This window comes from Trichomycterus rosablanca, chromosome 23, assembly GCF_030014385.1.
Source record: "Trichomycterus rosablanca isolate fTriRos1 chromosome 23, fTriRos1.hap1, whole genome shotgun sequence".
In the NCBI taxonomy this organism is placed as follows: domain Eukaryota; kingdom Metazoa; phylum Chordata; class Actinopteri; order Siluriformes; family Trichomycteridae; genus Trichomycterus; species Trichomycterus rosablanca.
In genome coordinates this window covers 15,959,605-15,984,420 of record NC_086010.1, presented here as the reverse complement: position 1 = coordinate 15,984,420, position 24,816 = coordinate 15,959,605, and the positions used below count along the sequence as shown (strand labels likewise).

The following is a 24,816-nucleotide window of genomic DNA, read 5'->3' as shown; positions in this document are numbered from 1 at the left end:
ATCCAGTTTTATCTCTGTAATAATTGTGTCAAAGCAAAGAATAAAATGTCAACACTTAAAATTATGAACTAATGATTAATTGAACCTAATTGTATAATTATTAAACAGAAAAAACTAAACCTATAAAACATATTTTACATCATCAAATGATTAAATTATCCATAAATGGTCAAAATAGTTGCACATTAAGCGATTTATAGACCTGATCCATAACCTACTTGAATAGAAGTTCCTTCACAACAGCAGTTACAAGCACTTTGTGCACTGGGAATCAGTCACAGGGTGCTTTATACTTTTACTACCTTTATTAACATGCACCTGAACTTAATTCAATGTACAAATACTTTGTTTTACCCTTTATTTATTCTTATTTCTTTAGTTAGAGCACCAGTTTATCACAGCATTACAAAGCTTGGCACACATAAGAACCTTACCTTTCATCTGTGATCCAAGTCAGGTACAAAGCTTTTAATTTTATTTTGTCTTATTACTTTGCCTAAGCATACTATTCTATATTTAAGCATACAGCACAACATGCATAAAGGTTTGTCAGTAATAAACATTACAGAAGATTGGGTGGGATTTTACTGTCTTTTCCTTTGTAAAAATTAGTTGAAGAAATGAGTCACGAATGCCAGAATAAGTGCAGAAGATATTTATTTCATAGCAAAAGCAAGTTTCTCAGAAGATTTTACCAATTTGTATAAGTCAATAACTATATATATATATATAAGTTTAATAACTTTTAACAGTTCCTAATTATTTACTGAATTTTTACCTTTACAAAAGATTTCAGTGATTTAACATCTTTTTTTTTACTTTGTAAAACCTTTTACAAATCAATGTAAAAGCCGAAGTCTGGTTACTTGAGATAACACATTAAACCTTAAAGCATAATAACTTTGGTCATTTTTCATGTTATTTGCAGTCAATTATTAAACAAAGAATTGCATTTCCGCATGTAGGGCGTTTAATTGATTCAGAAACAGTAAGTGCTATAATGTCAAAGAGCATTTTCTGGAAGCTGGTTTCCTCATCCTAAAGAAGATATAAAATCCAAATTGAAATGAAAACATGACATTTCATCTTAAAGTTTGACTTTTTTTGAGCTTAATCAAAATTTCTGTTTATTTTGACAGCTAAAGGAACATGCAGCACCGACTGCCTCTCTTCACCTGCACGAGGCGAGTTCATATGCGGATCAGCCTTGTACACGGAGAGCCACACCGTGATCACATTATTCCCCTCTGCGTAGGCACCATCAATCAGCCAGCAGAGGTCATCAATGCACCCGTTATGAGGAACCCTGGTCCGGCTCATCCCACCCTGAACGACAGCCAATCGTTGTTCATGTGGCTGCCCAGTCCAGCCGGATGGCAGAGCTGAGGTTCGATACGATACAATGTATTAAAAATCCCAGCTCTGGTGCACGCGCGTGTATTTTACCGCTCAAATGTAAGTCAAAAGTAATTAAATTAATTTTACCGCTCAAATGTAAGTCAAAAGTAATTAAATTAAATTTATATTTTTTCTTCTTTAGGTCGAGGAAACAGGCTTCCGTAAAGATACGCAACAAGAGTAACATTTAAGTCGATTGTAGATAAGCAGATAAGACCTAAGCAAATAGCAAAACGTACATTTGTAAACACACCACAACCATATTCTGATTTCTACTCTACTGTGGAAAACAGGAAAACCTAAACCTCTTTATTAAGCGACACATTTTGAAATCAAGAAAACAGAAGAGCAACCACAAAGCTAAAATTGATAATAAAAAAAAAAAGATGTAAGATTTTGAACATTTATTTTATAAGCTGGGTGGGTATGTCTTGCATTAATAGAGATGGACAAGGAGTACAGGTGAAAGCAGTGATCTATGCTGCCATGCCATTTTCTGTATGTGTAGCAGGAATGACTATATATACTTTTTTTATTTCTTTCCTTTCTTAATTTAGCCATGTCCAATTCCCCTCATTCTAATATCTTTGCTGCTGAGTTTTTAAACACCTCACCGTCACTGCTGGACTGAGAATAGTCCACCAACCAAAAACATCCAGCCAACAGCGCCCCATGGGCAGCGTCCTGTGACCACTGATCTAGAAGATGACCGACTCAAACAGCATCAATAGATGAGCGATCGTCTCTGACTTTACATCTGACTTTACAAGGTGGATCAACTAGGTAGGAGTGGACAGTGAGTGGACACGGCTGTGTCTGATCCACTCATACCAGCACAACACACACTAACACACCACCACCATGTCAGTGTCACTGCAGTGCTGAGGATGACCCACTACCTAAATAATACCTGCTCTGTAGTGGTCCTGACCACTGAAGAACAGCATGAAAGGGGGCTAACAAAGCATGCAGAGAAACAGATGGACTACAGTCAGTAATTGTAGAACTACAAAGTGCTTCTATATGGTAAGTGGAGCTGATAAAATGGACAGTGAGTGTAGAAACAAGGAGGTGGTTTTGGATTTGAGGTACTCTGTTATGACTAGTAGTTCTGTCAGAAGTTCAGTGTAGCATTGAGGTAGCTCTGATGTTTGATGGAATTTGAAGAACCATTTTTGAAAAGCTGCTGTGAAGAACCACAAGGTTCTCTGAGGAACTTTCTTACCAAGGACCAAACAGTTTGTTGGGGAACCATGGCCTGAGTACTGGGCAAATCAAAGAGATTAAAATTGAATAAAACAAGTCCCCACACCACAGTATGTTGAAAAGAAAGTAGTCTACACACAGTTCTTAATTTTTAAATGCTCAAAATCTTACAAAAACGTGACTCAAACCTACAGCTGAGCACATTAACATCGTAGTAGCTGAGAGGAACATTGATTTCTTTTCACAGTAACAGAAAACACACACACAAATCAACACAGAAAATAAATAGATATAAAAAACTATGGGAAACACTGTTCCCGATAATTTAATCCACCCTACAGTGAATTATGAGGGTCACTGCCCTCGATAAATACACACTGGTAGGCAAAAACTACCTTCACGAATGGCATTATGGAAGACACTGCTCCCGATAATGCTTCAGGATAGAAATAAGTTCCAAAAATCGGTGTCACAGAAATGGCTAAAAGTCTGGCCCTCGAAGGCACGTTCTGATATCTGGATAGTGTGGATGGTGGCTGCGTGAACGTTATTCAGCTTATTACTACTATACGTCATAGGAACAGTTGGCTAATGCAAGTCTGTCATCCATAAGGTGTCTCGAATGCTTAAAATATTGAGAACCACTGTGCTGAGACATAGTCATACAATTATTTTGCTTTTTTAAGTGAGACAAAGCAAATGTTAGGTGCTTTTGGATGACTACTGGGTACTACTGACTACCGAGGAAGAATTAGGTGACCAATGTTTTTGTGTTGTTGAATTTTTCTATTTTTCCCCCAATTTTCTCCCCTAATCGAGTCGTGTCCAATTACCCTGAATGCGTCCTCTATACTGATTCGACCCTTCACCGCTGACTGAGGATGCCCCCTCCGGCAGCATCAGTACAGGCTGCATTTTTCACCTGCACGAGTCGAGTTCATACACAGATGGGCACACCGAAGTGTACGGAGGGCCACACCCCCATCAGCATTATTCCTCAGCCCTGTGCTGTGCAGGCGCCATCAGTCAGCCAGCAGGGGCCACAGTCGCACCAGTTATGAGGACCTATGATCCGATTTTTTACACCTTAACCCTATGAACAACAGCCAATCATTGTTCATGCAGCCGCCCAGCCCAGTCGGAAGGCAGAGCCGAGATTCGATACGATGTATTCGAAACCCCAACTCTGAATAGCTAGACCATAAAGCCACCATTAAAGTTCAATCATGGGTAAAACACCTACCACAAGGCTCTAATTAATACCCATTAATGACTAGAAGTCATAAAAACTTCCTGCAAACTTGATTTGGCATCAATGCAAAATCTAGCTAGCTTTATATAGTCGAGAATAATAGAAGTCATGCAATAATTACGGGTGGTTTATTTTGTGAAGGTAATTGTCAATTACCCCCAATGAGAACCATCTCATGTAGTATACAATATTACTGCCATGATGACCATTCCAATAGTGGCTTTAGCTAGGAATATATATCAGCACATGCCTTGGCGTCTAGTTTAAAGCTTTATTCTAACCGTCTGGAGCAGATATCGAACCAAAGTCCAAGACGGAGCCAGACGTTGACGATTTACAGCAAACTCGCTCCTGAGAAACGGTCGTAGGCGCCGACTGTATAGCCATTTCTGGTGACAGCTGTTGGTAACAAGTATTTCTGATAGCAGATGCTGCTTTAATCATTTGACAGTATAACCGTCATATTATGGAAGGCACTGCTTCCGATAACAGTAAAAAAACATTTATAGTGAACTCTCCCACTGATAAATAAATAATAACAAACACAAATACCATTTTTTCTAATGAATAAAAAAAAATACATCATCAGTTCAAAAACAGCAGATGACCTTGTGAGGGTTTGGATTAGGAAACGAATTCAAGTGCGAACGATAAGCAGCCTGTTGATTCAGTAATACGAATTGGACGTCGTTAGTTTCAAGTTACGCCGACAACATATGAGGCAAGTGCAAATGTTGAGCACCGTCTAACACCAGGTGCAAATCGCCCAATTTTTAGGGATACATGATACACAAGGGTGACCTATGACACTTATGACACTTCATGGCTTGCGAATATTTTCACATCACAAACTTGAGATCCTTATGTGATTGGTCTTTGTGCTTATCCATCAAACAAGGAGGCAGACCAGAACACACAAATTAGAAACGTCCTTCTCATTAGCAAAGCAGAAATCTCAGCAGCTGTCTAAATTATCCAAGAAGAGAACCAACCTCCACCTTGTTTGATGGGCAACTTAAAAACCCAACCGATATGTAAGCTTCACCAGATTCATTTAAATTGCTTGTGTGAAGGGTAACATTTTAACGATTGTAGTTGATCATCAAGTACTGTTTAGAATCATAAGTGCTTGCATATATTAAGAATACACTACAGAAATATTGGTGAAGCAGCTTTTTGCTGTTATACACCATTGATTGACCTTAATTTGGTTTTTCCCAACCACTACTAGTTTTAAAAAGCATCTTCAAATAAACAATAAACAACAAATAAACAGTATGTTCTCGTATTAAATGTGCTATAACTATTATTATTCTTACGATTGTAATTCATTTTCAATTATACACTGATGAGCCAAAACATTACAACCACTGGCAAAAAAAAGGAGCATGTCACAGTCAGGGATCTCTTATATATTGGGCTGATGGTAGTTACTTGTAGTTTTCGTGCTGAATGCAGCGGATCTGATCAGGCATAAACATCTGCGCAACTTTAATAAGAGTCAAATCGTTATGACCAGACTGCTGGGTTAAAGCATCTCAAGAAATACAAGGAGCAAGCAGTGGTCAAAGACAGGCTGTTGGGTCGCCAAGACTTATTGATGCCGGAGTCTGGTATGGACCATCAGAAGGTCTACAGTGGTTCAATACTGACGCTTTTATCCAAAGCGACTTACAGTACTGTGACTGTAGACAGTCTAAGCAATTGAGGGTTAAGGGCCTTGCTCAAGGGCCCAACAGTAGCAACCTGGCAGTGGTGGGGCTTGAACCAGCAACCTTTGGATTACTAGTCCAGTACCTTAACCACAAGGCCACAACTGTCCATCCACAACCTACTGTGTACAGGGCTTTGAGAAAACAGGCCAGCCTCAGTGTTCACGCTTACTCCTGTCATAAAGGCATCAGACTGGACATCAAAGCAAACAATACTGGAAGACATGGCACCAGAATGCACAAGAGGACATTCAACCCAGGAATATACAGAAGTTAAAGGACCTGTTAATACATCAAAGCCGGGTGGTCATAATGTTTTGGCATATCAGTGTGTTCTGGTAGCAAGCCAGAAATACATCTTGGTTAGGGTACTACAGGGCAACAAACACATTTACTCAGACATGAGGGCATTTTGAATAGATAGGGCATCCAATCTACCTTCAGCAGGCAGGTAGGAGGAAACTACAGTAATTAATAGTAAGTGATAGTGTAAATGACAGCTCAGTGGTTAAGGTACTGGACTAGCCGTGTAATTAGCATTATTATTGATATAATTAAGCTGCCCTGGTCATTAACATTCAAATAAACATAAATACCTCCAAATAAAAAAATAACGGATGTTTTTTAAAACTAGCTGCCGTATTGGAGGGTTGGGTGGGTGGATCCTTCACCGTCTGCTTACTGGTGGGTCTTAAATCTGACTGTTTAGTCGACGACATTATCCAGGGCCCAGACGTCCCCGGCGAGGTCGTTGGCGCAGCTCTGGATGGTCCAGGTGGCCAGGGCAAACTGGTTACGGAAGAGATCGGCGTCGGACCCCGCGGCCTGCTCCTTGAGGTCTTTTAGGTGCTCGAGCAGCGCGCTGATGGTATAGTCGCCGGAGCCGAAGAAGACGTGGCGGAAAGGAGTCTCTCTCGGAGAGACGTACGGCGACAGGAAGTTGTGCTCCACCTGCAGCGAAAGGGAGAGACGGCACACCGGTCAGCTGATGACTCCCGTATTTATGGGTCGCCACGGTGGATCTGGTCTGGACTTGGAGTCCGGATAAGTATAGGAGTGCTGCGTCAGGAAAGGCATTCAGTATAAAATATGTGCCATCAGATCTGGTTGCTACATTCATTGGTCATTTTACTGTAAAGGCGATTTGCCGACCACTAGGGGGCAATATTGGGATTTTATAAATTATTTATTGACCTAACCTCTCTTTACCTCCCACATCTAGTCACATCCAGAAAAAAAAACAGGTAGAAAGGGGCATCAAGATCAATTCGGCCTTGCGGGGGTGGAAGTGTGTTTGTTTTGTCCACTGGTTGCTGCGTAAATTGGTTATTTTACTATACATGCTGACCACTAGGGGGCAATATTGAGATTTCTAAAAATGTATTTATTTACGTATCCTCTCTTTACCTCCCACATCTAGTCACACCCGAGAGAAACCACCTAACAAAGGGGAGTCAAGGTCAATTTAGCCTTGCGGGGGGGGTGGAAGTGTGTTTGCTTTGTCCAGACCAGATCTGGTTGCTGCATTAACTGGTTATTTCACTGTATATTTGTCAACCACTAGGGGGCGATATTGGGATTTTATAATTTATTTATTAACCTAAACTCTCTTTTCCTCCCCCATTTAGTCACAGACAAAAAAAAACAGCTGGCAAAGGGGCAAGGTCAATTCGGCCTTGCGGGGGTGGAAGTGTGTTTGTTTTGTCCACTGGTTGCTGCCTAAATTGGTTATTTTACTATACATGCTGACCACTAGGGGGCAATATTGAGATTTTATAATTTATTTAATCACCTAACCTCTATTTACCTCCCTCATTTAGTCACATCTGAAAGAAACCACTTAACAAAGGGGCGTCAAGGTCAGTTTGGCCTTGCGGGGGGGTGGAAGTGTTTGTTTTGTCCAGATTAGATCTGGTTTCCTCATAAATAGGTCATTTTACTCTATATTTGTTATTTCACTATACATGCTGACCACTAGGGGGCGATATTGGGATTTTTAAAAATTTATTTATTTATTTACCTTACCCCTCATTTCCTCCCCCATCTGGTCACATCCAAAAAAAAAAACAACTAGCAAAAGGGGCGTCAAGATCCATTTGGCCCTGCGGGGGTCTTGTGCAGATCTTGCGGGGGTCTTGTCCAGACCACATGTGGTTCTCTGCATTAATTGGTTATTTTACTGTATATTGCCGACCACTAGGGGGCGATATTGGGAGTTTAAAATATATTTATTTATTAACCTAAACTCTCTTTACATCCCAAATCTAGTCACATCCAGAAAAAAACAGCTAGCAAAAGCGGCGTCTGGATCAATTTGGCCTTGTGTGGGTTTTTTCTTACCCTCATGATACGATCGTTGATGTTGCGACACCGGCCCATGTCATTTAGGTCACTCCTCTCAATCTCGGTCAGCAGAGAGGACACGGCACGAGAGTATGACCCCGAAGCTTCAATGAGCCACTTGTACGACAGCGGCGAAGACGCAAGACTCGCCGACACACCAGACTGGACCTTTAGGAACGACGAATACAGCACAAATAATCAGTAATCAGAGGGTCAGACGTTCCAGCACAAAAACACACCACATCGTAATAGGTCTGCTTACTTTTTTCACGGCGTCAACAAGATTTCTGATGATGAACACGTTCTTTCTGATGATCTTGGTGTACGCGGAGACGTCCAGATTCAGGATGTGGTCGTGAACCAGCCGGAGAGCCATCTGACCGGCCACCTGAGCCGCGGAGACGCAGAACTCGGACAGCCTCTGCTCGGTGGCCAGGTTCAGCTTTTCTTTGACGTCCAGGCTTGTTCCGTAATGCGGATAGGCCTGGTGGAACACAAAATCAAATCAATGAAGTCACATTAGAGGCTGCATGTGTGCACGTGCGGATTCGAATTAAAACGTAACTCACCTCGTTTGAGGTGAAGCGGAAAGAAATGGAGGGAATTCCGGAGAAAGCCAGGAATGGATAAGCACCATCGTCCATCCTCATGGGTTCCAAACTGGTGGTGAAAGGAAGTCGATTTTAGACACAAACATTCATTCATTTGTACGGTGTTGTGCAAAGGTTTGAACACTGAGTCTTCTGGTTAAGCTCGTTCTCTGGGAAACGACCGCCCCAGTTGCATTTTGAGTAGGGATGTAACGATGCACCACAAAACAGTTAAAAATCGATTCACATGTGTAACGATTCAAATCGGTTTACACGTATAATGAATCGATATTCGCTTTTTTATTTTTTATGAATTTTTTCCCCCAATTTTTATCCCTCAGTCTAGTCGTGTCCAATTACCCTGAATGCGCCCTCTATACTGATTCGACCCTTCACCGCCGTCTGAGGACGCCTCTCAACCGACTTGCGCCCCCTCTGGTACAAGTTCATACACTTGACGGGCACCGTGCAGGCGCCATCAGTCAGCCAGCAGGGGCCGCAGTCGCACCAGTTACGAGGACCTATGATCCGAATTTCTTACCCTCGAACCCTGAACAACAGCCAGTCGTTGTTCATGCTGCCGCCCAGCCCAGTCGGAGAGGCAGAGCCGAGATCCGATACGACGTATTCGAAACCCCAACTCTGAAGAGCTAGCGTACTTTACCGCTGCGCCACTTGAGCGGCTGAATCCATATTCACTTTAAACAGCAGAGGGCGCTGGCGCTATTCACCTCGCCTGGTTGACATCACTACAGGGTTGCTGGGTTCGGAATTTTCCAGCCAAATTTATTGATGTGAGGATACTTTCTTTATTTGTATTATTTATTTGTTTATTTTAACACAAAAAGGGAAATGTGCTGCATTGTTTTGCATAGTTTGTACCTACGGAAATAATAAAAGGAAACTTTTATAATACTAATGTGTCTTCGATTTCATTTTCTTTAAAAAAAAAATCGGTAAAAAAATCGTATCGTGAACCCAGTATCGTGAATCGCATTCAGTGATTGACACGTGCCTTAATACAGCCTAATTAATCCTAGCCACCCAAGTGCCACCTAGGTGAGGTGGTTCTTGGAATCCCAGCTTTCCTATCGTATTGGCTGTGCCTAACGGAGGAAAGGACGGACGGGGTTTCTTCTCCTTCAACTGCCCAACGCTTGCAGGCGATGAGCTGTGGGAGACTGCACACATGTCCGAGGGGGCTTGTGAAAATCTGTGGAACTCCTTGGCCAGGGAGGGGAACCGGAAATGACCACGTCTACAGATAGCGAATACAAAGCTAATGGAATGAATGGATAAGAAGCATCACATTCAGAGCTGTTGTGTTCCAAATACCAAACTATATACTCTATATAATTAGATTTTGACTACTGGGGAGGCTACTATTTTAAAGGATGTGTAAGTGGATTGAGACACAACCCTCCTATGGCAAGTTTTGGATAAGTGGAGCGAGTATTTCATATTCAGTGATTGTATGCACTTTATAAAACAGTCCACCAAGGTCCTTTTTTTTCTTTTTTCCTTTTTCTCCCCCTTTTTTAGCGCATCCAATTGTTCAATTTGCATCGTGCAGCAGCCAGATGCATCTTTGCCAACCACACATTGATGAGTTTTGGCGCCACCTAGCGTTGCATGCGGAGAGACACACCCTAAGGGCACTCTCCCTCATCTCCTGTGCAGGCGCCTCTAATCAGCCTGCAGAGGTCGTAATCGCATTCTGACAGAGAGTGACCCACGTCCGGTTCTTTGTCCCACCCCCCCATATGAGCAACCGGCCAATCGTTTGCTCATACAGCCACTCAGCTTCGAACCGGTGAAGCAGAGCTGGATTCGATACCACGTACTCAGAATCCAGCCCTGGTTGCAGCGCGTCTTTTTACCGCTGCGCCACCTGAGCGGCCTCCACCAAGGTCCTTTATACAACTACACAACTATAAGTTTGCTATTAAATAGTTTAAAAAATTTACATACACTGATTCAGCCAAATTACTCCCGCCGAAAACCTGGTAGAGGGTCTCTTCCTTTCTCACAGGGCTCTTCACCTGTAAACAAGAGATGCGGGTTTAGATTCAGTACAGATTAAAGGCCACGTAAGACGATGCAATGCATATAGAAACCGTATTAAATGACGGGTAAAATCACATTGTACATTCAAGGAGGGTGGTGGCTTAGCAGTTCGTGTGGCGCGGCGGTAAAACACACACTGAACACCGGAGCTGGGATCTCGAATACATCGTATCGAATCTCAGCTCTGCCTGCCGACTGGGCCGAGTGGTCGCATGAACAACGTTTGGCCTGTTGTTCATATAGGGGTGGGATATTAAGCCGGATAGGGACTCTCTCATAACTAATGCAATTACGACCTCTGCCGGCTGATTGATGGGAAGAGAGTGCCGTCAGGGCGAGTCTCTCCATACACAGTGCTGATCTGCGCCGCACTTGTTAAAGTGTAGGTGACGAGATGCGTACGGCTGCTGCCCACGTGTCGGAGGGGGCGTGGGTTAGCTCACTTCTCCTCAATCAGAGCTGGGACCGGCTGCCCTCCTCGACCAGCGGGGATGACGTGCAACCAAAAGAGGTCGCCCGAGTACACAAGTATATCCAAACTGATGAAGAATAATGACGAAAATTAGTGCAAACCTCCTTCATGGTAGCCTCCAGGAGCCTGTGCAGCAGCGGACTGGCTGATACTTTGAACTGCTTGGATCCTGTTGTAAAAATAAATAAACAATAATAATAATGAAACCCTTAATTTCCAGCAAACTTGGGACATGAATTTTTAAAATAAAGAACAAGTATGTGATTTGTTCCTTTTATTTCATTCTGTGGCATCTTGGTGGTGAGCTACCACTGCTCCACTATCCTTCTGCTCACTATTCCAGTACCTTAACCACCAAGCCACCAGTGATAGTCCATGTGCTAGCACTTTATAACTGCTCTTTAATTCGAGTTCTTAAATTTAAAAGCCTAATAAAACCTCATCATCATAATTAATCGGTACCTACCAGTCACTGTTCCGTCCAGGCTGATGTAGGTAAACGCTCTTCTGTTCAGTGAGGCCAGATAACCCTGTTAAACGAACACACAACCAGTAAGACCTTGACGTTAGTCACCATGGTTTATGCATTTTCTCCTTTTTAAGGCGTCCAACTGCCCGATTTCGTCATGCTTCCTCTCTACCAATGCAGGTCCCCGCTCTGATTGAGGAGAACGAAGCTAACCCACGCCCCCTCCGACACATGGGCAGCATAGGTTCGTATGCATTTTGTCACCTACACTTTGACGAGTGCATATATGCGGATCAGCACTGCGTACGGAGAGACACACCCTGACAGCACTCTTTTCCCCATCTCTGTGCAGGCGAGTGTCCCTATCCGGCTTTTAATATCCCACCCCTGTCTGAACAACAGGCCAGTCGTTGTTCATGTGGCCGCTCCGCACCCGGCAGGCAGAGCCGAGATTCCATACGATATAATCGAGATCCCAGCACTGGTGTTCATCGTGTGTTCCACCACCATTTTCAATCCTGAACTCTGATCGATCGCGTGTTCAGACGAGCGTGGCGGAGAGTCTGGGTTCGACTGGCGTTCTTTTATAAATTTCGGAGATTTGGTACCTGCTCCATTAAAATGTACATAAAGCAAGTTTGATTATCAATCTGGTGATGCGTAAAGTTCTAGAAGGTCTAGGACAGTATTAAAAAGTACATGGAACAGTGGTCTCTCTGCCATTGCTGATATGGGTAACATCTTACAGTTGTGACAGTATACAATTAAGGGTTAAGGGCCTTTTTCAAGGGCCAGCAGTGGCATCCTGGCAGTGGTGGGGCTTGAACCAGCAACCTGGTCCAGTACCTTAACCACAAGGCTAAGGACGACTTCTGACTTCTCTGTGCCCAAATATACATGCCCACTGTGTACAGTCAGGCAAGCTTTACACTGTGTAACCATCTAACTGGCATCTAACCAGCCAGACATTTCACTCAGCACAAGGTGATTACTTTTTTCCCCTGGTAAAGACTACTGTTCCATGTCCTCTCCAAAACTTGGCCTGTATATTTGGGCACAGAGAAGTCAGCTGTTGTAGTTAAAACAACTGTTCATGTCATTATGGAAAACCTAGTGATCTCTCTACATAGACGCATTTCACGTCATCCTACACTCCTGAGAAGAGGGCATGTCTCAATTCCTAGATGCCTCAAAATGCTCCTACTGAGGTGCCCTAATTCTGAGGGATAATCTGACTGAATAACGAGGGATCATCTCTACTAGGTAGGCAGTAGGCAGCAAGGGAGCTCACTAGGTTTTCGGACAGACCCACAGATTCCCTTCAAGCGTATATAAACTTTTGACCACACAGTCGAGGTCAATGACTGTACGCACCTCGAGCCACTCTGTGGAGCCGACGCTGCCGTAATCACCGGCACTCCAGCTGGCAAACACAATGCTTCTCCTGGGTCTAAATCCAGCTGCAAAAGAGCAAAACGGCTTAATGATCAGCCATAACATTATGACCACCTCCTTGTTTCTACACTCACTGTCCATTTTATCAGCTCCACGTACCATATAGAAACACTTAGATGGACTACAGTCAGTAATTGTAGAACTACAGTTTCCCTGCATGCTTTGTTAGCCCCCTTTCCTGCTGTTCTTCAGTGGTCAGGAACCCCACAGGACCACTACAGAGCAGGTATTATTTAGGTGGTGGATCATTCTCAGCACTGCACTGACACTGACATGGTGGTGGTGTGTTAGTGTGTGTCGTGCTTGTGCTGCTGGAGTGTTTAAACACCTCACTTTCACTGCTGGACTGAGAATAGTCCACCAACCAAAAAATATCCAGCCAACAGCGCCCCGTGGGCAGCGTCCTGTGACCACTGATGAAGGTCTAGAAGATGACCGACTCAAACAGCAGCAATAGATGAGCGATCGTCTCTGACTTTACATCTACAAGGTGGACCGACTAGGTAGGAGTGTCTAATAGAGTGGACAGTGAGTGGACACGGTATTTAAAATCTCCACTCATACCAGCACAACACACACTAACACACCACTACCATGTGTGCAATGTGGGTTACACTTGATAAAATACAGCTTGTTTTGGAGCAATTGGATGCATATTTTAAAAGTTATTGAAGTTATTGATATGCTGAATACTTTAAATGCTATTGAAGTTATAGATAAAAAGTCTAATTTTCATCATGTAAAACAGGGTAAAAGTGTCAGTTTATAAGTTGTAGTGTGCAATGTTGTTTACATTTAATAAAATACAGCTTGTTTTGGACCAATTGGATGAACATTTTAAAAGCTATTGAAGTTAATGATATGCTGAATACTTAAAATGCTATTGAAGTTATGGATAAAAAGTCTAATTTTCATCATGTAAAACAGGGTAAAAGTGTCAGTTTATAAGTTGTAGTGTGCAATGTTGTTTACATTTAATAAAATACAGCTTGTTTTGGACCAATTGGATGAACATTTTAAAAGCTATTGAAGTTAATGATATGCTGAATACTTAAAATGCTATTGAAGTTATGGATAAAAAAGCAGTTTTTTATCATGTAAAACAGGGTAAAACTTTCAGTTTAGGAAATGTAGTGTGTAATGTGGGTTACACTTAATAAAATACAGCTTGTTTGGAGCAATTGGATGCATATTTTAAAAGTTATTGAAGTTATTGATATGCTGAATAATTTAAATGCTATTAAAGTTATAGATAAAAAGTCTAATTTTCATCATGTTAAACAGAGTAAAAGTGTCAGTTTATAAGTTGTAGTGTGCAATGTTGTTTACATTTAATAAAATACAGCTTGTTTTGGACCAATTGGATGAACATTTTAAAAGCTATTGAAGTTATTGATATTTATCAATTTTTTTATCATGTAAAACAGGGTAAAAGTGTCAGTTTAGGAGTTGTAGTGTGTAATGTGGGTTACATTTAATAAAATACAGCTTGTTTTGGAGCAATTGGATGAACATTTTAAAAGTAATTGAAGTTATTGATATGCTGAATACTTTAAATGCTATTGAAGTTATGGATAAAAAAGCAGTTTTTTATCTTGTAAAACAGGGTAAAAGTGTCAGTTTAGGAGTTGTAATGTGTAATGTGGGTTACAATTGATAAAATATAGCTTGTTTTGGAGCAATTGGATGCATATTTTAATACCATGCTCTGTCATGGTACTGCAGTGCTGAGAATGATCCACCACCTAAATAATACCTGCTCTGTCATGGTCCTGTGGGGGTCCTGACCATTGAAGAACAGGGTGAAAGCAGGTTGAAAAGGTATGTAGAGAAATAGATGGACTACAGTCAGTAATTGTAGAACTACAAAGTGCTTCTATATGGTAAGTGGAGCTGATAAAATGGACAGTGAGTGTAGAAGGACTGATCAGTGTATATATATAATTAGATCTGATCTCGTTTACTTTACCTTTCACCATATCCGTGATGGCCTTGGCGAGCTCCAGCAGGAGACTGGTCCCGACCATGGACTTGGCGAATCCGTTTTTGAAAGCGTCTCTCTGAGCCCCCAGCACCACATACTGATCTGCAGAAACAAACCTACCACAGTGAGTTTGCATCACACACACACCACCTACAAGAACTTCCAGTATTCCAGTGAGTGCACACTCACCAGAATCGATGAATCCCTGGATGACCCCGAACACGTTGTAGATCTTGGCTTCGGCCAGGACGTTATTAACAGTGACGGTGACGTCACTGACTCCGCCCAGCGTGTACCTCCCGAGCGACAGTTTTCCTTTAAATGAGTCAGGAGCTTCCTGTCCTCCCATCTTCCTGTGGTTTAGAAATGTCAACGTTAGCCATAATCACACTAAGTTAAGTGAGCAGTTGGACTGATTCCTAAATTTGGCCCTAAAAACCACATACGGTCACTTAGATAAATCACCAAAAGTATCATGACACCTTAACCAATCAACAAGCTCCAGCATTCACTCTGATCAATTGCTAACAACGATGGATTTTATCGGATGGATGAATGGATTTGATTTGATTTGATGGATGGATTTGATGGATGGATTGGATGGATGGATTTGATGGATGGATTGGATGGACGGATTGGATGGACGGACGGATTGGATGGACGGATTTGATGGACGGATTTGATGGACGGATTTGATGGACGGATTAAATGGATGGACGGATTGGATGGACGGATTGGATGGATTTGATGGACGGATTTGATGGACGGATTGGATGGATGGATTGGATGGATTTGATGGATGCATTGAATAGATGGATTGGATGGATGGATTTGATGGACGGATTGAATAGATGGATTGGATGGATGGATTTGATGGATGGATTGGATGGATGGATTTGATGGACGGATTGAATAGATGGATTGGATGGATGGATTTGATGGACGGATTGAATAGATGGATTGGATGGATGCATTTGATGGATGGATTGGATGGATGGATTTGATGGACGGATTGGATGGATGGATTTGATGGACAGATTGGATGGATTGGATGGATGGATTTGATGGACGGATTGGATGGACGGATTGGATGGACGGATTGGATGGATTGAATGGATGGATTGGATGGATTGGATGGATTTGATGGACGGATTTGATGGACGGATTGGATGGATGGATTGGATGGACGGATTGGATGGACGGATTGGATGGACGGATTGGATGGATAGATTTGATGGACGGATTAGATGGATGGATTTGATGGACGGATTAGATGGATGGATTTGATGGACGGATTGGATGGACGGATTGGATGGACGGATTGGATGGACGGATTTGATGGACGGATTGGATGGATGGACGGATTGGATGGATAGATTTGATGGATGGATTGGATGGATGGATTAGATGGATGGATTTGATGGACGGATTGGATGGATGGACGGATTGGATGGATGGATTGGATGGACGGATTGGATGGACGGATTGGATGGACGGATTGAATGGATGGATTTGATGGACGGATTGGATGGATTGAATAGATGGATTGGATGGATGGATTTGATGGACGGATTGGATGGATGGATTTGATGGAGGGATGGATAGGTGGATAGATAGACAGACAGACAGACACAGACAGACAGAGATAGATAGATTAGATAGACTACAGCTATTTACATATACAGTATTAGGTTTATATACATAGTAATATATAAATACAAGAGTTCTTAGACTTACTGATGAATCTTGAGGGCCGTTTCTGCAGTGATGCTCTGTGCTAGAATTTCAGGCAGTCCAGAAGATTTGGAGGGGGGGAACTGGGTGTGGTTGAAGGAAGGAAAGCCTGGGGTATAAGGATCACCAGTTCCAAGGTGAACCTGGATAATAAAACAATGAGGAAAATAAAATAAAATGTATTCTGTATTCTAGACATTTTCCACACTTTGTCTCAACATAATAAAGTGTGCACAATGTAGATGTGAACTTACGTGTCCATATAATTCAGTGTTGAGCTCAGAATTGACACTGGCAGGTTCCTGATAAATTAAAACTGCAGCCACACCGAACTTGGCGGCATTTGCAACCTGAAAAAAAAGACGTTTCAGGATAAACTTCAAACAAATGTGTTCAAGTTTTTAGAGCTATTCGGGTGTAGAAAGGTTCTGTCGTACCTTCTCAGCCAGGCTGATCTGTCCAGTTCTCATCAAAGCCACAGTCCCTGTGAGGTTCAGTTTAGTATCCTTGAGGTACTTCAGGTCTTCCATCTGACCGTAATTAGCGTACACCACTTTGCCCTGTGAAGAGATCATCCATGCTTACTCATAGACCGTGGGTCAGTCTGAAAACCTAGTGATCTCCACGCCTCAAGGACGTCCTTGTTCAGAACGTCTCACCTGACATGCCAGATTTTACGGTACAGGGTCATTACAGGTCAAACCCACGGTAGTAAAAAGCACAAACGCTCACCTGTTTCCTTCCTGGAGCGCTGTAAGCCAGGTAACCCCGTGGGCTTCCGATCTCTTCAGAGCCGAATGAGACCTTGTTTGGTTTCTCACTGTGTAAAGACAAGGTAAAACATCAGTGCAGAAGTAAAGAGATCATCCAGGAATTAGTGATTTTTAAAGCTAGAACGGCGAATCGTCGCATCATTACTCAAAATGTTCTTTAATTAGTACATTTGTATTCGACTTATTCCGCCACATGACTATTTGAAATTTCAAATAGTCATGTGGCGGAATAAGTCAAATACAAATGTACTAATTGCTGCCTGGTCAAGGTGCCAACTCCACTGCTGGCTGGGGTAAAGAACCTGTTAAAGGGGACGGGTGCTAGTCAGCAGCCCTGTCCATCCATAGTAAAGGTGGTGCTGCACTGCAATAGGGGATTGGATGATTGGATGGATGAATAGATGGATAGATATAGCCAGACAGACAGATATAGACAGACAGATAGATATAGACAGACAGACAGATACAGATATATATATATATATATATATATATATATATATATATATATATATATATATAGACAGACAGATATAGACAGACAGACAGACAGATATAGACAGACAGATAGATAGATATAAACAGACATAGGTAGACATATAGGCAGATAGACGGATAGGTAGATATAGGCAGATAGACGGATAGGTAGATATAGACAGACAGATAGATAGATATAGACAGACAGATAGGTAGACAGATATAGGCAGGCAGGCAGACAGACAGACAGATATATACAGACAAAAAGATAGACATATAGGTAGACAGACAGATAGGTAGATAGATATAGACAGATAGACAGACAGACAGACAGATATAGACAGACAAACAGGTAGACAGATAGGTAGATAGAGCGATAGGTAGATATAGATAGACAGACAGACAGATAGGTAGACACTGCAATAGGGAATTGGAACAGGAATCTAGGTTTACAGTTCACAGCTGTTGCTCACCTGGAGGGCACCTGCAGTTTAACGTAGTGCACATCTGTCCAGGGATTCATGCGGAACCTCTGAAACTCGTCCATCACTTGTGTAGCCAGACTCTCGTCGTCGATGCCCATGTCTTGCGTGCCGGTAGTGCTTTTGCTGTGCGGAAGAAAGACATAATAGCATTTAATGCAAGATTATATACAAATAATTCAGATATTTCTCCATCTACCAGACTTAATATTGTCAAAAGATTCAGAGAGTCTGGGAGGCTCTCGGTTCACGTAGGGCAAAGCTTGAAAAGCAGACGAATCTGTCTGACCGAGAACTTGTCAGCCGCATAGAACTGGGACGACTTCGGAAAACCGTCGTCACCTAACACAGTCCGCCGCTGCATTACTTACACACACATTAGACGTGTCGTGGATTATGAGATGCTTTTCTATTTATTAGAGCTACCGTAGTCTGGATGTCAGATCAAACCAGGTTGGCTAATCTTCCACCTGTAGAAGTGGCGCTCAGTGATTTTGTTGATGTATTCCCACAATATTTTGGACCAGAAGGTCAGAAGTTTGAGACGTACTTAAAGCACCCTCGCATCAACCAGCACACCATGGTCCAAGTCACTCAAAAACCTCATTCTGATGTTTGATGTGAGCACTGCTGTCACATGACTAGCTTATATGATAAATAAGCATGCAAACAAGTGTTCCTAATTATTTAGTTAGAAGAATTTTAACGTCATGTATGAACATTAGGGATCATAGGCACTCTACCCAAGATGCAATACGATTCACGATACTGAGTTCCTGATACGATTGTCTTCAAAATCAAATTGAAGACAAATGATGACAAAGTTTCCTTTCATTATTTCTCTTTAAATAAAATAAAATAAAATACTGTATTTGTGCTCATCTTTTATTTATCTAGATAATGAATGTCCTTTTATTTTTGAGGTAGGTACAAACTATGCCAAATAATGCTTATTGTGTAAAAAAAAACTGAAATGAAATTTTAAAACAAATAATACAAAGTAAATAAATTTGGCTGGACAATTCCGAACCTGGCAACCCTGTAGTGACGTCAGCCGGGCGAGGTGAATAGCGCCAGTGCCCGCTGATGTTCAAAATGAATAACCGATTCGAATCGTGGCACATGTGCACCGATTTTAAACTGTCTTGTGGTGCATCGTTACATCCCTAATGAACATATAACATATATAAGGAAAAAAAAAAAAACCTTAATCTGTCATCGAACGCTTTGGTCGACAGCTTTTCCTTCAGCATATTGGTGATGCTGGTCCAGCCCAGAAAAGGTTCTGAGGATTCGGCTTCGTTCACGGTACTACTACTTTCATCATCGAGACTTTCCGATACCGCAGAAGAGCCTGATCCATTCTGAACACCGGCGTTTTGGTCGACTTTGGGTTTGCGATGACTCACGTATCCCACAAGGTAACCTGTTGAGTACAAAAAAATTAACCATGATTACTGAAAGGAATTTAAATATTTGGTTCTGGCTCTGCCAGAGGCAACTGGGTTTAAATAGGGTCAAACAGCTAGTGCGCAAAATTGGAAAAACTGGATCTTTAAATACATGTTAAGGACGTAAGTCATAGACGTGGACAAACGATAAATGCTAAGTGGAGCTGGTTTAAATCTGAATCTCACCAACATCTACAGAAAGCAGTTCGCAGAATAGTTGGCATGGCTATACTGTATATTTAAACAATATGGTTGGCACAGAGAACACAAAAGCTGGACCCCTGAGCAATATTTATTTATTAGGATTTTAACGTCATGTTTACCGTCATGACAAGATTCACCTCACTTGCATGTCTTTGTACTGTGGGAGGAAACCGGAACCCCCAGAGGAAACCCACACAGACACCTGGGAATTTAACCCAGGACCTTATTGCCGTGATGCGACGGTGCTACCCACCAAGCCACCATGCTGCGCTGGCATGGCTATAGCTTTAAATTGTACGGTTGCCATAAAGAACACAAAACCTGGACCCCTGAGCAATAAAATAACATTTTTATTATACCATTTACCAAACTTTAGACGGATCTAGATGATCTACACTAAAAAAAAATTAATACTCTATTTTAATGTATGTATATTTCTGCCATACCAAAAATGGGTTTTAATCATTCAGTCACATAAAACAGATCCAGGAACTGTTACATTCCTTCCACTATACAGGAGCACCAAATAAGACACGGGTTAATCATGGTGCATCTTCAGGTTGTCTTCTACATCAAAACGTGACATCTACTTCTCAGAACATGAGCAACCACATCCAAACAGGCAACCCTGTCTGCTCCAGGGGCGCCGTACAATGGCTGACCCTGCTCTCTGACCCCGGCTTCCAAACAAGCAGGGATATGTGAAGAAAGAATATTACTATAGTACCATACGTCTGTATATGTACAGTATATATGACAAATAAAGGAATTCTATTCTATTCGAGTTGGTGATACAACGTAGGAGGAAGTGCTGGACCTTGGTCTACAATCCTGATCGAGTCTAAACAAGCAGAAAGACGACTAAGGACGTAAGGATATACGTCCATACCAAGGTTATAATAGTTTTGGATTTTTCATTATAGTTTAGTTTTATTTCATTGTGACTTTTTTTTCTCTAATTCAGTTAGTTTTAATTAGTTTTTAGAGTGGGTTTGCTAGTTTTTATTAGTTTTTTAATGCTTAGTTGTAGTTTAGTTTTTATTAGTTCTAGTATTAGTTTTAGTTTTTTTATACTTTGGGTCATTTTTCAGGTGCAGGATTTAAAAAGGTCAGAGTAAAAAGTATTCTGTAATAAAAACTCAACAAAAAGATACCATTTACAAAATGTATTCAATTACTGTTGAACAACCAACTGTCCACAAAAACTAACAGTCCACAAGATAGCAGCCTAAAGTGCAAAATGTGTGTAATACTGCAAATGACAACAGAGACACATATTTACGTGACACAAACAGCTCAATAAAAATAGTTGGATTAAAAATGTTCATCTCGATTAATTTTTTTAAATCGCGATTAAAATGTAACGCCTTTAACGCGATTAATTAATTAACGCGATTAATGACAGCCCTCATAATAATATAAACTAATTCATGAGACACACATCAGGGAGCTTAATTTGAGAAAAATATAAACTTCACTTTTGCTGTGGTCATTTTGCAGGCTAACGTGGGGAGCAGAAACGGAATGTAAACATGAAGTGCCGTCAGGGACCGATCTCAATCCGCTCCCTACTCACTCCGCCTCTCCACTCCACCTCCGTTTGCGAGTTCACGTGGCGTGTCCCTCTGTAGTGGAGTGTTAGTGAGGAGGGAGCGGATTGGGAAAGGCCGCATGAGGTACGGTACGGTGCTGGCAGCTAACGTAAAACTGCTCGAGTGGAAATAATCGATTTCATATCAGTTCACAAAGCTCATAAATAAATTGACAAACGCGTTAGTTTTGTAAACGCATAATACAGTTTCAGTTGGTTATCGTTTTTTCTTTTAATTACAGTTTTTATTTATTTCAGTCAACGAAAATGTTTTTTCAATTTCAGTTTTCGTTATTTCGTTCGTTTTCGTTAACGATAATAACCCTGGTCCATACAGCGTTGTTGGAAACGATGGCTTTCGATGCCTCATTAATACTCTGGAACCACGTTATGTTTTACCCACACGCAAACATTTGAGTCAGAGCCGTAGATAGAGAGAGTTGCGACACTCCTTGATCTCGCCGCCACGCGGTCACGTGGTTCATGTAACCCTCCAATAGTTCCAAACAAACCCGGCGCTGTCATAGTAAGTAAGTAAGTAAGTAAATTTTATTTATAAAGCACTCTTAAAACAACTTACGTTGACCAAAGTGCTGTACATCGAATAAGCATACATAACACAACAATATATTAAAAAAGTAAGAACCAAATAAAAATACAGAGTAAGAGACAAAATAAAACAAATACAAATAGACTAAACAATTAAAATTAACACAGCTCCTCACTGTTCAAATGCCAGCTTATAAAGGTATGTTTTTAGGAGTGATTTAAAAACAGCGGCCGAAGGTGCTTGTCGAATATTAGGAGGTAGAGTGTTCCATAGCCTCGGAGCATAAACTGCAAATGCACGATCACCTTTTAGCTTCAAACGAGCCCTAGGAACAGTCAACAAATTCTGAGTGGCTGATCTTAAAGATCGCTGTGCGGTTGCGGGAGAAAGCATACCACTGAGATAAGCCGGGGCTTGACCATTAAGCGCTTTAAAAACAAATAAAAGCACTTTAAAATGAATCCTGTGCTGAACAGGCAGCCAATGTAGTGAGGCAAGGACTGGTGTAATATGGTTTCTTTTCTTGGTATTAGTCAGTAACCTTGCTGCTGCATTCTGGACTACCTGCAAGCGCCGCAACAGAGACTGACTAATCCCAATATACAGAGAATTACAGTAGTCAATTCTTGCAGAAATGAATGCATGAATAACTTTTTCCAGGTCAGAATAGCAGAGAAAAGGCTTAATCTTCGCAATATTTCTGAGCTGGAAGAAGCTATTCCTTACCACAGAGTTGATTTGTTTATCAAATCGGAGGTCAGAGTCAAAGATAACACCAAGATTTCTCACAGATGTTTTGACACATGTAGACAAGTGACCAAGGTTATTGGAGACACTATTGATGTGATGAGGACCCCCAAAAACGATAACCTCTGACTTGCTTTCATTCAGCTGAAGAAAATTGTCAGCCATCCACCTCTTTATGTCCTCAAGACAACTGCTAAGAGATGTTAACGAGCCATTGTTCATGTTCTCCTATGGGACAGGCAGCAGTGAGTGAAATATTAAACATTAAATAATAAACATTTGTACAATTTCTGGGTATTTTCACCTGCCTTTACATTTACTGCATCTGCTTTAATATCAACTTGGTATATGAAGTGGAAGATTGATGTTTATAATGACTTAATAGGTCGTTCTTGTTAACACACAGTACATTATATTAGCATACATTACATCATGCGATATCATTAAGTAGTAGAGACAATATACAGTACAGAGATTAGACAGTTTTTTATGTTTTGTTTTTTACATAAACTAATCTCCCTTCACTTTCCCGAGGATTCATAATAATAATCATTTTGGTTAAACACTAAGCCATGTGGCTGGATTCACCTGCACTGAATGAACAGATTCATAAACACACTACCGTACCAATACCTTTAACATTATAGTGCAGGTACATGAAATAGCATTAATTCATGTCTTATTTCATGAGTAAGTAATAATTTATTCCTACATGTAATACATGAATTAATTCATAATTAATATGCACTAGTTCATTTTGTCTAATGTAAGTGGTGGACAAGGTACACAAACCATGTAGCTGAGTTGAAGTAGAGATATCCAAGGTGAAATATTACTCCAGTAAAAGTAGTAGTAAAAGTAAAATACTAAACTAAATTTACCTTCAAATGTACAAAGTAAAAGTAGCATGATTTATTATGGCTCTGATGTTTTATTATCATTTCTGTAACAAGACTCTTGATTAATCAACTTTTAATTAATCAATTTTAGGTGAAAAGACTCTAGTGTCAATAATTTAGCTTAACTGACTAAGCTAAATTCTAAATTCATCTAGCAAATCATTAAAAAGAAAGGACAAAGAAGAGTAGCGGGGGAAAAAAAAATCCCACAGCATCATATCAGCTCACCGCTCAGGAAGAAAAAGACGAACGCCAGTACCAGGGCGTAGATTTTCTGATACGAGCGCTGCCGCTTCTGAGTAAAAGTGCCGACGACTTCCTCCTCCACCCCGTCGGACTGTTTGATCTCCACCTCGATATCCTCCTCGTCGTTGATCTGGTTGGCGCTGAAGCGCGAGTAGGAGCGCGGCTCGCCGTTAAACTGCGAACGGAAATCAAGATCAAAATTAAACACACGGGCCGGTTAAATACGTTGCCATGGTTTGAATTCTGTTTGAATAATTCACACTTACTATTTTAAAGATCTGAGCTCTGGCTTGATTGATGGGTCCTGCCATGATGAACCTGGAAACGGAGAAGCAAAGCAAATGATTCAAACAGCACGGGGGGCTGAAAAACGATCTGGTCAAAAACTGCAAGCTTGGCTGACCTTATATATCCAGCCATGATGTTCCAAAGTACAAGGTTTATTTAACTTTATTTGAGTCGTGAACAAAGTGACAGCGCGCAACGTGACGCGCTGAACAAACAGGACGAGAGGAAATAATGATACAGTTTTAGAGCTGATGATCATTTAGAAATCGAGATGACTGGAACTGTATGTACATCCAGCGAGTGTGTGTGTGTGTGTGTGTGTGTGTGCGCTCTCAAAACCTCTTTTAAAGTCTGTTTCAAAATCACGCAAATGGTGCCAAAAAAAACAAACAGGTGCACAGAAACCAGGTCACCTCAAAGTTCTTT

The 24,816-nt window shown here is 41.3% G+C and overlaps 1 protein-coding gene across 1 annotated transcript; it reads right to left on the bottom strand.

Moving 5' to 3' along the window:
• Positions 1-640: 640 nt before the first annotated feature.
• tfr1b (transferrin receptor 1b) lies at positions 641-24,451 on the bottom strand. Its single transcript, XM_062985240.1, has 18 exons — positions 24,369-24,451; positions 24,085-24,277; positions 19,621-19,840; positions 18,406-18,540; positions 17,415-17,502; positions 17,120-17,242; positions 16,937-17,032; positions 16,686-16,825; positions 15,138-15,301; positions 14,934-15,050; positions 12,884-12,969; positions 11,507-11,570; positions 11,142-11,209; positions 10,473-10,543; positions 8,481-8,571; positions 8,174-8,395; positions 7,909-8,079; positions 641-6,519 (listed from the first exon to the last, which is right to left on the bottom strand). Exons 1-18 carry the CDS (start codon positions 24,411-24,413, stop codon positions 6,274-6,276), a joined length of 2,340 nt encoding a protein of 779 aa, XP_062841310.1. The 5' UTR covers positions 24,414-24,451; the 3' UTR covers positions 641-6,273.
• Positions 24,452-24,816: the final 365 nt, after the last annotated feature.